This window comes from Ixodes scapularis, unplaced genomic scaffold (genome assembly GCF_016920785.2).
Source record: "Ixodes scapularis isolate PalLabHiFi unplaced genomic scaffold, ASM1692078v2 ptg000658l_1__unscaffolded, whole genome shotgun sequence".
NCBI classification, from domain to species: Eukaryota; Metazoa; Arthropoda; class Arachnida; order Ixodida; family Ixodidae; genus Ixodes; species Ixodes scapularis.
This window is the reverse complement of record NW_024610018.1, coordinates 484,760-501,331: the sequence shown is the minus strand read 5'-3', so window position 1 is coordinate 501,331 and position 16,572 is coordinate 484,760. Positions and strand designations below refer to the sequence as shown.

General features: G+C 47.2%; 1 protein-coding gene across 1 annotated transcript; it reads left to right on the top strand.

Annotated features, from left to right (window-relative positions):
- Window positions 1–1,054: 1,054 nt before the first annotated feature.
- Window positions 1,055–9,094, top strand: LOC120848540 (protein phosphatase inhibitor 2-like). Its single transcript, XM_040220534.3, has 4 exons — window positions 1,055–1,185; window positions 4,167–4,328; window positions 4,800–4,885; window positions 8,945–9,094. Exons 1-4 carry the CDS (start codon window positions 1,103–1,105, stop codon window positions 9,046–9,048), a joined length of 435 nt encoding a protein of 144 aa, XP_040076468.1. The 5' UTR covers window positions 1,055–1,102; the 3' UTR covers window positions 9,049–9,094.
- The last annotated feature ends 7,478 nt before the right edge of the window (window positions 9,095–16,572 follow it).

Genomic DNA, 16,572 nt, shown 5'->3' with positions numbered 1-16,572 from the left:
GTATGGAAGGAAGTCATGGTGCCAGGACTGTCATTTGGCAATGCGGTATTGTGTATGAGGTCAGAAATCCGGGCAGGTTTAGAGATACAGCAAAGGAGTGTGCGTAGGTTGGCATTGGGGGCACATGGGAATACACCAAATGAGGGAGTACAGGGGGATATGGGTCGGGCATCTTTCGAGAGTAGAGAAGCGATCAGTAAAGTAAAATTTGTACAAAGACTAACTGAAATTGAGGATACACGGTGGGCCAGCGAAAGTGTACAAGTATCTATATATGAAAAGTCTAAACACTAAGTGGACAAACCGAACCCGCAAGCTGAGATTTAAATACATTCGACGAGATGGAGCCGATCAGAGCATATCAGTAGAAAAGGGAGTAAAGGAAACAAAGAGGAAATTGTGGGAAGAGAGAATGCAGGGGAAATCAGCTTTAACAATATACAGGGCAAAAAAACAAGAAATAAAGAAGGAACAGCTGTATGATAATTCAGTGGGGAGCTCTTTGTTGTTTGAAGCTAGAACGGGGGTGCTGCGAACTAAAACGTATAGGGTTATAAATTCCAAGAAGTAGACACTCTGTGCGACGTATGCAACCGCGAAAGGGAAACCATAGAACATTTAAGTTTAAGGTGCACGGGGCTTCGTCCCACCCTCTTGTGGGGGCGGGGGGGATGACTACGGATTTGGGGGGGGGGGGGGGGGGGGAGGGGGGTGCACTGGGTTTTTCGGGCATGGATGGACGAGATTGGAAGATTGGTGGAAGAGATCTAGGGAAGAATAAAAAAAACACAGATAAAAATAAGCAATACATTTAGTTTAAAAAAGAGGGGGGGGGGGGGTTGTTACATAGTTATTACAATAAACGCATGGTCTGTTATAACAAAAATTCATACACATTTTTAAAAAAAAGGATGACAAAATGTTGGGCTAGGTGGCGCAAGCTGCCGCCCGTTACATATGGTATAGCCATTACCATTCCTTCATTCACCCAGTAGCGCCGCTTTGAACGCCACCACCGTTTTATCTTGCGTTTTCTCAGCTTGTACTTGTTACACCAGTCCATTGCTCGCAGTAGTAACCAGCTAATTTCTGCCTCCTAAACATGGCGGAGCATTTAGCGAAGAAACCTGCCAAAGGAATATTAAAACCATCCACCAGCTTCGAATACACGGAAGGACGACGACAGTAAGTGCGATTTCAAAGAACGCCTCTTCGGCACGCGCCTTGAATCGACGCCGCCGGGAGTACCGACAGGCTCCGGGCAAACTTCGCTCCTGATACCGGGCCCGAGAACAACAGTTGCCACTCCATCAGAATTTCTTTTGAAAGACCACAGCTACAGCAACAACAACTATAGAGAGAAGGCGTTTTCCCGCATTTAAGATTTACCGAAGAGTCCTTCGAATTACGCGGAGAGAAAATCTTGAAGTGATCCACCGCCTCCACGACGGGCGTGTCTTTTAACTTGGCCGGTGTCGGGCGACACTGACGCGAGATAGAAGGTCGTGCCAGGGTTACGGGCAGGAGATCGCGTCCGTCAAACAAACGAGTCTGACGTGTCATTACATGCGCGATCCACTGGGTGATTAGTCGTCAGCATCTGGTGTCTCTGCTGTAGATGAGAAATCTAGCTAGTGCTGTAGATGAGAAATCTAGCTAGTGCTGTACTGTCGCTGGCCTGGTGTTTTCAACGTGCATCACGGAGTAGTGAAACACGACCGCACGGCGGTACGACGCTCACTCAGTTCGAAACGGGCAGGAGTGGGGATTGAGCCCAGGAAACCCGGGTACCGCAGCGCGAGCTTTTGGTGCGCATGCTCCGAGCTGTGGTACCATAACACGCTCGTTTGCCGATCTCCCCCATCGCGTCCGTCACCGCTCGTCACGATCTCGGCAAAACTGACGGCAAAGAAGAAGAGCGCAGCCTGTGGCTCGCGGCGGCGGACACGAAAGTATGGGGACCATCAACGGGCCCCTTGGGCGGCCGGCTGAATGGTATGGCCGATGAGCGGAAGCGTAGGGGTGCTCCGTCGGGCACGAGACCCCAGACGTCCCAACAACAACAACGACAGGCCCCGGACGCCCGCGGTATCCTCAAACCGGTGGGGAGCTTCGAGCGCAGGCAGTGAGTCCCGTCGCCAAACACAGTGGCGCTCGTTAACGACTCCCCCACCGGTGATTGCTCGCAATTGATAGGTTCAGTTCTCGGCCTGTTGTGACGTCAGTTTGCCTGTATCACTCCTGGGGTAAAGTAATTGTGGCGTATGTATGTTCCGACAGCCGGCACTTAGTCTGCCTCAGTGGGCGACCTGTCTTTTCGCTGTAGACAAGCAATTGAGCCAGTGCAGTACGACTGCTAGCCTGGGGTCTTCAACATGCACCACGCAGTAGTGATACACGACCGGACGCCGGTACGATGCTCATCCAGATCGAAATGGGCAAAGATGGAGATTGAAGGCTTGTTGAGTCCGACTTCGATCAAGGACAGAGCGAGAGCCTTCTCGGCTGCTGATTGGATGTTGTGCCACGGCTTGCGCTTTATCGACCAATGAGACATTTTTGACCCATCCGTGAGTTGACAATCAGACAATATTTTAGTGAGAACGCCTCACCAATATAGAGATAGCGAGAAAGGTCTCACAGCCTCATATGTGCTTGTCCTTAGTACTCCTTCATCCACTAGTCAACGTTAGCTTTTTACAGCAGCAGAATAACTTTAGATTTGCAAACAAGGTACAAATTGTCGACGGTTTTCAGAGTAAAATGGCAGACGATCACAATTTCAGCCCACTTCTGATCTCGCTCCGCCACAGCATTCGGTTCATAGCAAAAGAAAAAGAGAAAATAAATTTATTAAAAAAAAAACTTGTGTTAGGTGGGGCTCCAGTGCTTTCCACCGCCATTTTCGCCTGCTGAATCAGCTCTCTGGGAAGCTCCGCTGCTCGTCCGTTCATAGCAGACAGTCAGCTTTTTTTTTCGGTCCGTTAGCAGTCGACGTACGGTAATTTCTTCTTTTTATTTCTGTGTGCAAATGATGCTTCGCAGCAGACGAACCATGCTCTCCGCTCACATCAGCAGATGAAGCATCCACAAATGCAATCTTGCTCGTTTCATGAGAGGCAGATTGGATTCTGCTCTTGCCATCACCTTCACCAGAATCGGACTTCTTGTACACTGAGCGCTGGTTTGTTTAGAGCTTGCAAAAGTCCTTACTGTTTGTTACACCGTTTTTCAGTTTAGTGGGACAAATGTGGCCTTCATATGCCACTAGACCTGTTTGGGAAACAACAGACCTGTAAATCCTAAGATAGCCCTCCTATCACCAATAAAGCTATGTTCTATGTTCTAACTGGACACTAAGTAACAAGTTTGTGAACATGCTGCATTGTTGTTGTTGTCAAGAAGCAAATGGCGTCTAGACGTGTCATGAAATTTAGGCACCTCATAAAGCATGTCGTGGTAATAGTGCGACACTCAAGAAATGAAGCACAGTCATTTTTCTAGTGTGCGCTGGTTGTAACAGGATACCTTGCTCGGCTGGTTGGTTGAACGACATAATGAGAAACAGCGCAAAAGGGACAGGACACAAAGTAGAAGAAACAAGTTATAGTAAACCTTTGGTTGTTGGTCACCGTATGTCCTGTGTCCTTCTACTTTGTGTTCTGTCCCTTTTGCACTGTTTCTTATTATCTCCTGGTTGTGTTGACTTTGACATATAATAAATGGCATTCGGGTGAAGCGTGGTTTAAAGGTGACTCACTGCTTTGTTGCTGATGACTACAGTGCTCAGTCTATCCTAAGGCAGACTAGACAAACAGGGTTAATAATAGCTGCACTCCACACTTGATGCAGCAAGCCGAATTTACGCTTAACGGAATGCTCGCGATGAGAATAGATATCACTCGGTGCCCTCCATATTAGTCATCTGAGTAATCGCCGAGGCATTTTTTTAGCGAAGGACAAATTGTTGGGGTTAGGCTCCACAATTGAGAGGATGAGGCTTGCCAATGGCATGTGGTGATAAGAGTGCTCTTCTCCTTCAATTGATCAGCCATCTTGTCTCCACGCAACAAGTGTTTCAAAGCAAACAGCATTTTGTCGACTGAGGTGGATGCTGCGCTTCGCCTTACCTTTAACCGTGCGCCACATCGTGGCACTCGTTCCAGGAGCCACCAAAGCCTGAAGTTCGACGAGATGAACGTCCTCCAAACGCTGCATCCTCCGGGCAAGGACTACGGCCATATGAAGATAGACGAGGCCAAGACGCCCTACAGCTACGACATAGCGGACGACCGGCCGGCCGTTGACCCCGCCCTGCTGGCCGAGAGGCGAGTCCGCGTCTCCTGTCTCAAATGGTTTTTCCGTTTTCGTGTTTGTCCCTGCCCTCCTCTCTGTCCATGGCTAAGTCCAACTGCAATGCCATAAACTGCAATGCCCTTATCGTGCAGACGGCAAACTTGCTGTCAGCGACCGCCAGAAATACTGAGAAAAAATACTTGATTGGTTCCTCGTCCACTTGTGCCTACATCAGCTGCCCAATCAACACCACCTAGAACAAGCAAAGCCCGTGCACGAGAATTTCGATTGGGTCGTTTTTGTCCCAACTGGACGGGAGATGAGTGCATTGTTGTGGGGTGCTTGTGCAACGCTCTTCCTAGTTTTTATTTTTAGGCAGCTCTCTTGCGTTGTATCTTGCTTCGGCTTGAAAAGAGAATTTCAGGCTCTTGGATGAATCCTGCATTTAGCTTTCGTGGCCCAATTTCACAACATTCCCGCGTGCTGTCGTCCCTGCTTCTCAGGATCCAGATGGGCAGCACAGTGCCTGCCAAGGCCCTCAAGACCCCGGACCCGAGTCAGGATACGGACAAGGACATGGAGGAGAGGAGTGAGTGGGCAGCACGCTCTTTGGCACATTGTCTCCGCCCTGACTGTTGCTGTTTATAGAGGCCGGTCAGCTACTGGGGACACCACCCTCGCTTGCCCCAAATTGAACTTAGTTGAATTGGTTTTATAATTGAGTTTGGTCCACACATTTGCAGCTGCTTACAAGCGAGTTTGTTAAAACCTCTCGTGATCTCTCACGACAAGAGAACATGCTGGCACCATCTGTCGGGTGGTCGTGGAACACTCGCGAGTTCTGTATATTTCCTGCTTTTTGTGCAAAATGTTTTCTCTATTGGTTCGAAAACTTTTGGCAATGTTATAAATGACCATTTCTCGCACTGCATATTCAACATACAAAAAATTTTTTTTTGTTTTTTTTTGTTTTCTATTGCAAAAATAAGCTATGCCTTGCCGAACGCTAATTCTCTATCCACATGTAGCGGTAGAGGTCCGAACCACATGCCTAAGATTCAGCACTAGCCGTCATGTTGTTCCAAAGCTATAAGCGATTTTCTTACATTTTCAATGGGAAAATTGCAGCCAACAGTGCTCTCGAATACATGGAACTCTAATAGAACCAGTTACCGAAAACAGGCAAAAATGGGCCTCTTTTTTTCATCAATGATTTCAGAGAATCGCTTATAACTTTTGAATAAGACAACAGTTAATGCTGAAACTTTGGCATATGATTGGGACCTCTAGTGCTACATTTGGGTGGAAAATGTGCAATGGGGGGTGCATAATTTATTTTAGAGCGCAGCTCTTAAGCGCCCGTTTCTGGCTTGAGTGGCGTTGTCGCCGTCGTCGGAACCCTGCGTTACATTATGGGACGTTTCCCATAATGACGTCATAAGGGTTACCCTCATGAGGGTTATGAGGGTTATCCTCACGAGGGTCACGAAGGTTATCCTAATAAGGTTTAGCCTAACAAGGGTTACGAGGGTTACCCTCACGAGGGTCACAAGGGTAACGTCATGATGTTACCCTCGTGACGTCATGTGTGAGGTCATTATAAAAAACACGGGACGTATGACGTAACGTGATGACGGTGACTTCGACGAGGACCGTTCCCTTATCAAGATGGCCCATTTCATTGCTTCAGCGACTAGTCTCGTGATCTCATTGCCGACAATTCATTTTTTGCAATCTTGCGGCCATCTTACTTTTCTTCGTTGCTCCGGTACTAAACAACGACCCACTGAATACAGAAATGCATTGACAAAATATTATGAAAACCAAACTGAATGCAGGTGTGCCCTATTTACAGGCGGAAGATGGCAAAGACACTAATGTGGTGGCTCTGACGTCACAACAATGCTCACTGACATGAATTGTGCATATAACCTATACGCGCACGCATGCACACACACACACACAAAAAACTACAGCGTGTCACCTCCAAAAAATTTGCAGGGTTGTTTTCACTGCAAAAATTGGCGACGGATCTTTGAGTGCTTTTTCTTTGCCCAAAATGCAGCGCTAGGGGTCCGAAGGAGATGCCAAAGTTTCAGAACTAGCCGTCATCTTATTAAAAAGTTATAAGCGAGTTTCTGAAAATCTTATTCTGAAAATGGGGCCCGTTCTTGGTAACTGGCGCCGCTCGGCTCTATGTATTTGAGGGCTTCGTCAGCTGCCATTTTCTGATTGGAAATTTCAAAAAGTCGCTTTTAACTTTTGAATGAGATAACGGTTTGTTCTGAAACTTTGGCACGTTGTCTGGACCACCAGCACAATATCTGGGCAGAAAATGGGCGTTTGACGATGCATAGTTTATGTGTGTAACAAAAAGATCCCTACAAATATTTGGGCGGGTCACCCTATACAAGAGGGGAACAAAGTTTCGTATGTTGTTATTCAATGATAATAAAAATTGGCAGCGACTTATACCTTCACACTTCTATAATGCATGAAATGCATTATAGGGTTTTGGTAAGAAAATTGATGTGTCATGTGATGTATATTTTCCCGCTAAATTTAGCAAGGAAAGTGAATTGGTGTATGATCACGTGACGTTAATTTCCTGCTTAATTTGGCGGGCAAACTGAATTGATGATGTGGCTACATGATGTGAATTTCCCTGCTAAATTTAGCGCGAAAACTGAGTTGACGCATAGGTAACATGCCGTCAATTTCCCCGAGGTGTATGATTGCGTGACGTCAGTAGATGCCACTTTCCTGCCATATTTAGCGGGGAAACTGAATTGGTTTGTATGTCCCGTGACGCCAGGTCACGTGACATCAATTTTCCTGCTAAATTTAGCCGAGAAACTGAATTTGTGTATAGATCTCGTAATATAAATTTCCCCGCTAGATTTAGCGGGAAATGCACGGACGGACGGACGGATGGATGGATAAAACTTTGGGATGCGGGGTAGCATTAAAAAGCACCTCATGCTTTAAATAAAATGTTTCAGAAACAATCAGGTTTTCTTCCAAACAGGTCTAAGTTCGTTGGTGGCACAGTGGCACTGGGTTATGGCAAGGGTCTAGTGCAACATAACCGTGTGAAAGTTGAACACATAACATAAAGATGCAGCAAACACAGCCGCCTTAAAAGGGCACTGACAGGTTAAATTTTTTATTTTTTTTATTATCCATAACAATGAAAATGATGCCTGGGAATTACCCTCAAAGTTCAGAACTTGGGAACCTGGTATTTGTGAAGTAAAAAGACAATTTCTCAAAGCCGAATTTGAAGTTCCCGTATGATCCATGCCAGTGCAGTGACCTCAAAGATTGAGTCGTTCTGCAACTCGACTTCTCTCACGCCTCCGAACCACAGCAACTCAAGTTTCTTTCACTCCTCTGAACCGTCGGGTCCTGAAATCTTGTGTTCGCCTGCGTCAGTCGGTAGATCAACGGCTTTTCTTGCTTGCCGCCTTTCGCTGTGAGCAGACGACGCTTCACTTTCGAGTTTGAAGTTCTTTTAGGGCTCTTTCAGCAATCTCAACCTTTTTGAAACGGTGCGAGGCCGAAGAGAATGTGCAGTGGACTTTTGTGAGCGACGTGAGGCGCCGCGTTGCGCCCGTTCTGCGTGGAAAGCTGCCTCGGCAGAGTCTCAATCGAAACTGCAGTACACAAACACCAAACCTAGTTGTTTTGACTGTTTGATGATTTTCTTTTCGAAGTCTGAGAGGTCGTCGGGCTCCTAGAAAAAGAGAACTTTGTTTCCCTGACTCGCTGATCATCCTCAGTGCTACATGTGCCGCCGAGCGTTGCCAGCGCCGCCATGTTTTTCAAGGGTGGATAAACAGCCAGGGTATTTCAAAAGGAGGGCTGTAGTGTGTTTGCAATTGCGTTAAAAAGAAATATTTTACGACATCTTGTAGACCCTGAGATGGGGAACGATGAAAAACGGACGAACACAACAAAATGTCAAACGCAGCTGAAATTTATTGGTATAAGCACACCAATTGGTGTGCTCATATCAATAAATTTCAGCTGCGTTTAAAATTTTGTTGTGTTCGTCCGTTTTTTTTTTTTTTATCGTTCCCCATCTCAGGGTTTACAAGGTGTCAATTAATTAGCAGCTCGCCTGCACTCTATCACTGCTTACAATGTTTTTCGAATGCTATCATTAAGTATTATAAAAATGGTCCTTACAAAGCTTCTAAATTTTATAATTTTTGATGCCACAAATAAAGAGAAACGAGGAGGTGAGAAGAGGGAGAGAAAAACTACAAAAACAAAAAGGTGCACGTGCAAAATTTTTTTATTTTTTTTTGCATTGCGGTATTTTTTTGTGTGTCTATGACTACAACTTGCATCGTTTTAGACAACAACAAGAAATGTGACCTTTGGGGTCTAAGTGCCCCTTTAAGTATGTTTCTTGTGCTGTTCCGCTACGATCATGTCGACACTGGATCGACACTGAACACACCAGTCGTAAACGCTTTTCAGGCACCGTAGTATTGCCGACAAAACCGCACAGATTACATGTGTGGAACTCAGTTTATCCATGTTGGATTGGATTGGATTGGATTGGATTGTGGCATTGAAGTCAGGTTGGCTCATGGTTGCCTTCCGGTCCCTTTCCGGCGCCGTCCCCGTGGTGCGGCAGACAGGCAGTTCGAGCTACGAAGGAAACTTCATTACAACGAGGGCAACGCACTCAAGAGAGGCAGCCAGAGGGTAGAAGACGACGACGAGGACGACGATGACTAGGGCAGCCCAGCCCACTCCCCACTTCAACGCCAGCTTCCCCCGGTGCTGCAGGTGAGCTTTCTTGACCCTTCCCCCACCGTGGGAAGACAGGTTCGCCCATGTCACGGCTGTAAAGAACTACACAAAGTTAATTTTGCCGTATTTTCCGGTCTGTAAGTTTCATTGCTTATAAATAGCTGTTTCCGGACGAAAGTCCCACCGACAGAGTTGTACGGTCGGTGCGGCGAAACTACGTAGAAAAACCCACATACGTGTGATACGATCACAACATATTGTACGTGCAAGCGAGAGCAAGTTTCAATATTCTCGTGAACAAATGGGACGTGAAATGTAACCCCCGTGGCAAATTTCCGCAGTTTATGTTTGTACGTGTAGAAAAATATAATGCATATACTAAGATGCACCAAATGAAATTTTGACAAAAAACTGCGACCTATACGCCGGGAAATATGATACTAGTTAAAATTTTAGCGATAAACTACTTTAAGTCGCGATGAAATTGCAGCTACCGCAGTTACATTCTTGGTTCAGTTGTAGCTTTTTGGAATTAGGTTGACTGCACTCAGTCGTTGCTTTTTCGGACACTGTAGAAGTAGTGGAGATTGCGCATGCGCAGCTTTAATCGGTGCTCGAGGTGCTTGGCTGCACGGGCGCGCACAGCCTTGGCTTTATGGTCAGAAAAGTTGTCCCCGAGCAGAGAACACAAATTTAAGCTGATTGAGCCTCAGCATTATGTGCTACTTGTTGTCACAGTAACTACCATATTTGTTAGAACGTAAATATTTTTAAGTCGAGGTGTAATTCTCTCTTTTTACAGTGGCGGCCAAAAATTTTATTTAGCATCTTGTCACTTGCTGAAGCTTTATATTAATTTATTTTCTAGCTTTGGGCTAAGGACTATTCTATTTACAGGACAATAGTCTGCAGACTATACACATTTACAAGTTGCAATGTTACGCGGTGCAGACTATCTGCAGGTGCAGACTATACCAAGTTGCATTTTTCAAAAACGTTCATTACGAGGAGACAGCAGGGGTTTTGTGAATGAGGGTTTATGCGAATGACCAATTCTTTATGATTCAAGCTTCTTCATGCGCTAATAGAGCAGGCACTTCTGCTCTATGTACGGTCCCTGCAAGGGGCACCTGTGAAAGCAGGCGTTTGGAGAGTGGCGTCTCCATGGACCCCGAGCCCCGCAGGGGGTGCCTGCACCTTAGGTGCTTGGTGTGTAGCGTCACCACGGACCCCAGCCATGTGGGTCACCATATCCGCACGCAGGGGGCACCTACTTTAGCAGGTGCTTGGTGAGTGTCGTCACTACGCACCCCGAGCCATGTGGGCTCGCCCACCCACGCCTGGCTGTGCGTGACTTCACCTGTGTCTGGAGAAAAGGGGACCCTGGTGGTTGAGCTGAGCCCGGGGTTTGTTTGGACCCTTCGGGGCCCCCCGGGCAAGGCAATACAGCGCTTTGGCCCCTGCTTCTTGTAGACAGGTGTCCTGGCTTGGCCCGACCAGGATAAATCAGTCAGTCGCCTTTCTTCTCCTTTCCTATCTTTAACCTCCTTCTTCTCATTTTCCACCTTCTTTGGCGGTAAGGGCTAACCTTGGGTGGCGACAGAACTCTCTCTTGACCCACACTCGGTTATAGCATCCTAGTAGCACTGGTAGAGTAACATACTCAGACAAGCCAGACCTGTTATAAGATGTTACCTATCCCCTCGTTGGACTTCGTGGTGGGTGGTGCGCTACAGATGTTGAAGGTCCTGCCTTTCATATGGTGCCCCTCCTCTCTAAACCCGGTTCAAGGCCGGCTTCCAAGAGGCCTTGCCATGAGCCCCAAGTCATTGGAAAAGCTCCTGTAATGTGAACAATTACAAAGTTTTTTGTGATTCACTCAAACCTTGAAGACAAACCAGCGTCCAAATTATCTCCCTTTGTGGTAGCCAAGGTGCTAGAAAACCTCATTGCGTTCTCATACAAAGCAAAAAACTCCACTCCGGCGACCTTATTGTCAAAGTAAACACGAAAGTTCAAAGTGAGGCACTCTCCAAGATGACCAGCATAGTCGAAGTTCGCGAGTCCTCACTGGAGGCTGAACACGATCCGTGGAGTCCTTTCTGAAGACGACTTCCTCGACGCTAGCGAGGAAGAAATCCTGGAAGGATTGAAAGATGGCGGTGTTATCGCCGTTAAATGTATTATGTTCCGGAAGGATGGCAAGGAAACCTTATCAAAGCACGTGATCTTGACCTTTGCGAGACACACCCTCCTTGAAACTGTGAAGGCAAGCTACCTCCAGTGTTGCATCCGTCCCTATGTCCCCAACCCGGAACGGTGCTTCCGCTGCCAACACCTTGGGCATGGGTCACGCAGTTGCCGAGGGAAGGAAACTTGTGTGAAATGTGGAAGCCGCTGTAGTAACTGCAGTGGGCCCCACTCAGCTTACCCCCGCACCTGTCCCCTTTGGAGTCAAGAAAAAAATTTTCCCTAAAGGCAAAGGAGATTATTCCCTACTTGGAAGCTAAGAAGAAGCTGTCCTTCCTTTCAAAGGGAGGTTACGCCGAGGTAGTGCGCAGGGGCCCTGCACCACGCTTGGAGACTAGGGCCACCCAGGTCTCTCCTGAGATCTTGGTAGCCGACCTAAGGGCCCCATCCCCTCAACAGGAGCAGCATGCTGCTCCCCTGGGCAAGGACGGGCCGGCAATAGCCGTGCCCGACCTTCCCTTCAAGACTGTGGCGCAGGGTCAGCAGGCTTCCTCTTCTCGCGGAGAAGGTGCTTTAGCTGCTTCCTCTGCTCGGGACAGGCCAGCACCAACTGCACGTGTCAACACTGGCCACTCTCCTAAGGAGGAGAAAAAGCGAGGCCCTCGGCCTCAGTTACTGGAGAGGTAGCCAGCAACCAAGGAGCTGTGTGGGTCGCATGCAGCTTCCCTGTCAGGAAAAGAGGTGGAACAGATGGACAGGGTAGAACCCTTCCCCAATACATCAACCACTTTTCCACCCAGTTCTGGTTGTGGCCGCGGATTGGGGCCCCCTGGCACAGGCCCTCCCGGGCCAGCAGGCAAGTTTGCCTGCGGGGCTCAGAAGAACACTGGCGCTGCCTTGTCTGCCCCCTCATCGGCTCTGGGTTCTGACCAGGACGAGATGGAGTGGCAGACTACGAAGAAACAAAAATAAAAAAAAACTTGTTACTCTTCCGAAGTGAAAAGTGACTCACTTTTCCATGTGCTCCGGTTTTTGTCCCTAAAATGGCTTCAGTACTCATACAATGGAGCTGTCGTGGCCTTCTAAGAAACCTGGACGATGTAGAGCATCTTCTGAAGGAGTACAAGCCAAGAGTGCTGTGCTTGCAAGACTCATTTGTGTCCCAGCCGTACCAATTTCCTCAGATGTTACCAGATTTTCCGCAAGGATCGTCCGAGCTCTGTCAGTTCCTCTGGGGGAGTTGCGGTGGTTCTCCCGAGAGAAGTTCCCTGCACAGAGGTTCCACTGTCCACACCACTTGAGGCAGTGGCAGTTCGGTTCATGCACCATAAAGCTCTTACAGTATGCTCTTTATATCTGCCACCTGCTTTTACTTTGAAATGTTCAGATTTTAACTCGCTGTTAGACCAGCTTCCTGAGCCTTTCCTTTTGATGGGCGATTTTAGTTGTCACAACCCTTTATGGGGGAGCACACGTCAGGATGTCAGGCGAAAAATTGTTGAGTCTGTTTTAACCACACAAAGTCTTTGTCTTTTTAATATGGGCCAGCCAACCTATTTTAGTCCATCATCTTTGTCATCAACTTCCATCGACCTTTCAATTGGTTCAGCTACTTTACTTCCAAATTTTTCCTGGAGTGTGGATCCCAATCCACGTGCAAGCAATCATTTTCCTACTTTTTTAGCCTGCAGTGTAGCCCCGCTTTTAATTTATACACGCCCTCCTCGTTGGAAACTTGACAAGGCTGATTGGGGCCTCTTCAAGCAGGCATCGCTTTTAGCATATTCTCGTCAGGATAGTCTCACAACTGACAAACTCAATCATCCTTTAATCAAGCACATCATAGCAGCAGCCAAGTTGTCCAGCCCGCAGACATCTCCATTTCTCTCTAGGAGGCCAAAGCCTTGGTGGAATTCGGAATGTGAAGAGACACGCAAGAAAAAAAAATCGGGCTTGGGGTATTCTGAGACGATACCCCACTGGGGATAACCTCATATCCTTTCGGAAAATGAAGGCCCGTGCACGCTACGTCCGAAGAAAAGCCAAACAGGAAAGTTGGCAAGGCTATGTTTCTACAGTAAACTTTCGTTAATTCGACCTCGACGGGTCCTTGAAATTTGGTTGAATTATCCGAATGATTGAATTAAAATAAGGAGAGAAAAACGGTTAAAATTAAACTTCCTTTTAGTGTCCAAAGAACTCGCGCATGGTCTGCTGCCGTCTGCGCTTAAAACGCGTGTCCGAAAGCATGCTCCGGAGAGCAACATAACTAAACGTCACACCCCCAAAAAATTGCGCACTGAAAAAAAAAAAAAAAGAATTAAGTTTTACGAGTTGACTCTGGCAGCCAGACCGTCAGCGGCGACAGAGAAAAATTACAAGAAGGAAAAGAGAGCCCGCGCTTTTTGACGCTTAAAGGGGCCCTGCAATCATATTTAAGCGTCTACCTTTTTTGCGGTTTCCACGTCTCTTGGGGCTCGGGCAAGCCAGCGGGCACGGAGAGAGTAACCAAATATCAGTGCGTCATATTTTAACCGGACGACGTGGAAACCTCCTCCACCTACGAGGGCGACCCGCATTGCCGAAAGCGCGCGATAGTTATTTTTTGCTTGTTTTTGTAATTCTAATTTGCCTATAACTTTTAAAATAAAGCGAAATTCGAGAAAGGAAAAGTTTTATTAAAGGGAAGCTACGGAGCTTCTTGGAAAAAATGAGTTAGAAGTGAATTCTAGTGTATTTTTACCCCGTGAACCCGAATACCCAAACCATTTGCTGCGTAAGTATTGTTAAACGCGAGAAAAACGCGAAAGACAGTCGCTGTCCGTGACGTCATCGACGGCTCTTTTGGCTGCCCAAGGCTAGGGAGGCGGGGCTTCAGTCCTATTTTGAAATTGCTCGTATGGCTCGACGGCGCGTCGCATTGAAATACAATTTTGATATATGTTAATCTAAAGGCCAAATGAACGCAATTCAAGCGTTTTTTCTCAAATGTAGAAGTGCCCCATCTTCCCTTTAAGGTACTACAATCAGTGCGTTCAGGTTCGGTGCAAATTAAAAACCAGTAAAAGAGTCCTTGCAGGGCCCTTTTAAAGGAATCCCTTACATGGACTATTGCCCTTCTGTAAGGCCTCGCATACAAGCACAATGGCAAGCCGAGTGGAATGAGGAGATCTACAACAAACTGCATCTCATTAAGCCATACCTGGGTGAATAGGTGAGCGCCCAGCACCAAGGACGGTTTTATGAAGTAATACAGTGTCGTTAACGCATTGGCCACACGCATCTGACTTGTAGTTACCTCCTCCATGGGTAGGATGCCCCGTTGTGTGAGCAATGTGATGAACCTCTAAGCGTTCTCCATTTTCTAATTGAGTACCCTTTCTGTGAACAGGAACGCCAATCTCACTTCAAACAGTTATACAGAAAGCACATTCCATGACACCCAATGTTGTTATTAAGTGGTGAACCATTCGTGACTTACAAGCAGGTTTTTAAGTTTCTAGATGCTATTAGTCTTCTACATTGACTGAGAACTTCAAAGCTTCTCACTCATGCCCATTGCTGTGTGTGACATAATCCAGTTTTGTCTCATTCCTTTACTTTTAACCCTGACCACTAGAGTCCTTTTTTCTTGCTTACCCTCAATGTTATAGTTTCCTTCTTCGGCGCTTTTTGGCCTCAGCAGCCCTTGCACCATAAAAGCCCAATCAAACTCAAACTCTATGAACGAGATTTTTACATTTAGGCTATGCACCAGGTGCATAGATTTCTTTCGGTAAAAATGTATCCCTCCTGGCTATACACTGGGAGCGAACTATAGCCCAGAAAATATGGTATGATACACTTAAATAAGTGAGGGCCAATGTCACATCATTTCATGGAGTCACAGTCTTGGTTGTAATTGTATTCATTTCTGTTCAAAGTTTTATTTGTATGCCAGGTGAGAAGCCGGATTCGGCTTTGTGCTCTCTGTCTCATTTGTACCTCGTCAGCGCAGATTTTTTGTTTTACCGCAGAGCTTCGCATCTTTGCAGGAGGTGTTGTCCGGAGTGTCCTCCTTGCAGCATGGTTCTTGGCAGCAAGAAAAAATTCCTCCTCCCCTCGCCTATGCGTCGTGCTGCCATCAGACTCTTCGCAAACGGGAAAAGCCCAGTGACCGACCGTTCCCCGCCGCCGCCTCTCGTCATCTTCCCCTCCGAGACATTCTTCCAGACTTTATTTATTTCCGACCGACGACCCGCGTCGCAAGACCGCGCGTGCGACTCTAATCTCTTTCTCACGTCTGCGACGCTGGTTCCGCAAACGCGCACCACCGCCGGTTCCTATTTTAACGGGTCTTTTTATATTTCTTTTATTCCCTTTCGGACACCGAAACGGGGCCGGAACTCGCAGCGTTTGCTGGCGCGGAAATGCAAGCCTAGCCCAGCGCTTTCAGCCCCTCTTGAAATTCGGTGCTTTGCCGGGACGCCAAGTTCCCACCGCGTCTTCTTCGAACTAAGGAGACGTCTCTCGAATTTACCCGTACAACTGCTTTGATTGTCGTAAATCTACCGTACCTTGTCCACGTTTTTTTCTTTTTTTCCCCTCTTTCGAAGAGTGTTACTTGGGTCTTTTCTTGAGAGCCGCTTTGGTTGCGAGGAGTGGCTCGAAGTCAAGTTTATTGAGAGTAGAACCGAGGTCGCGGACAGTATTTACCAGGATAGTTTTTACGTGGCAAGGACTGTGTCGTTTCTGTAGATTTGAATCGAGGCTCGGCTGAAGAGCAGCAGCGAGGAACACGTCTCCGACGTCGCACTCTTAAGTTCGCCACCGCCGTACGCAGGAGAAAAGTTTAGAGAGCGAACGTCGGACGGGGTGCCTGGTGCGTGGCTCGACGTCACCAAAATCGTGTGCCATTCGCTTTTTTTTTTTTTTTTTTTGCTTCTTTTGCTGCACGGGTAACAACGCAAGAAGATACTCCCACGGTATTATCGAGAGTCGCGTGACCGCCGTAGGCTTCGAGATCGCCAGCCAGTTGTGTCGTCGTCGTTTCTTTCGTTTGCCGCCTCGATCTCCCGGAGCTTTTTTTTTATTTTTCCTTTTGATTTCAGTAGGGCGTAGTCTTCCAGAAACGAGTGCAAAAGAGCGCCTTGTGAGATACTAAATCGGTGTGGATGCGCTTTTGTACATACTGTATAGCGAAACTCTCTTGGCCGTGGAGTTGAGGACTGGGCGTGCGATTCTGCCCGAACAAATGGAAAGATGAAATAAAAAAAAATAAAAGAAGTTCTCAACAACCGGCAAGTCGGTGTGGCGTTTGTTTGAGTTTTTTGTTTCGTC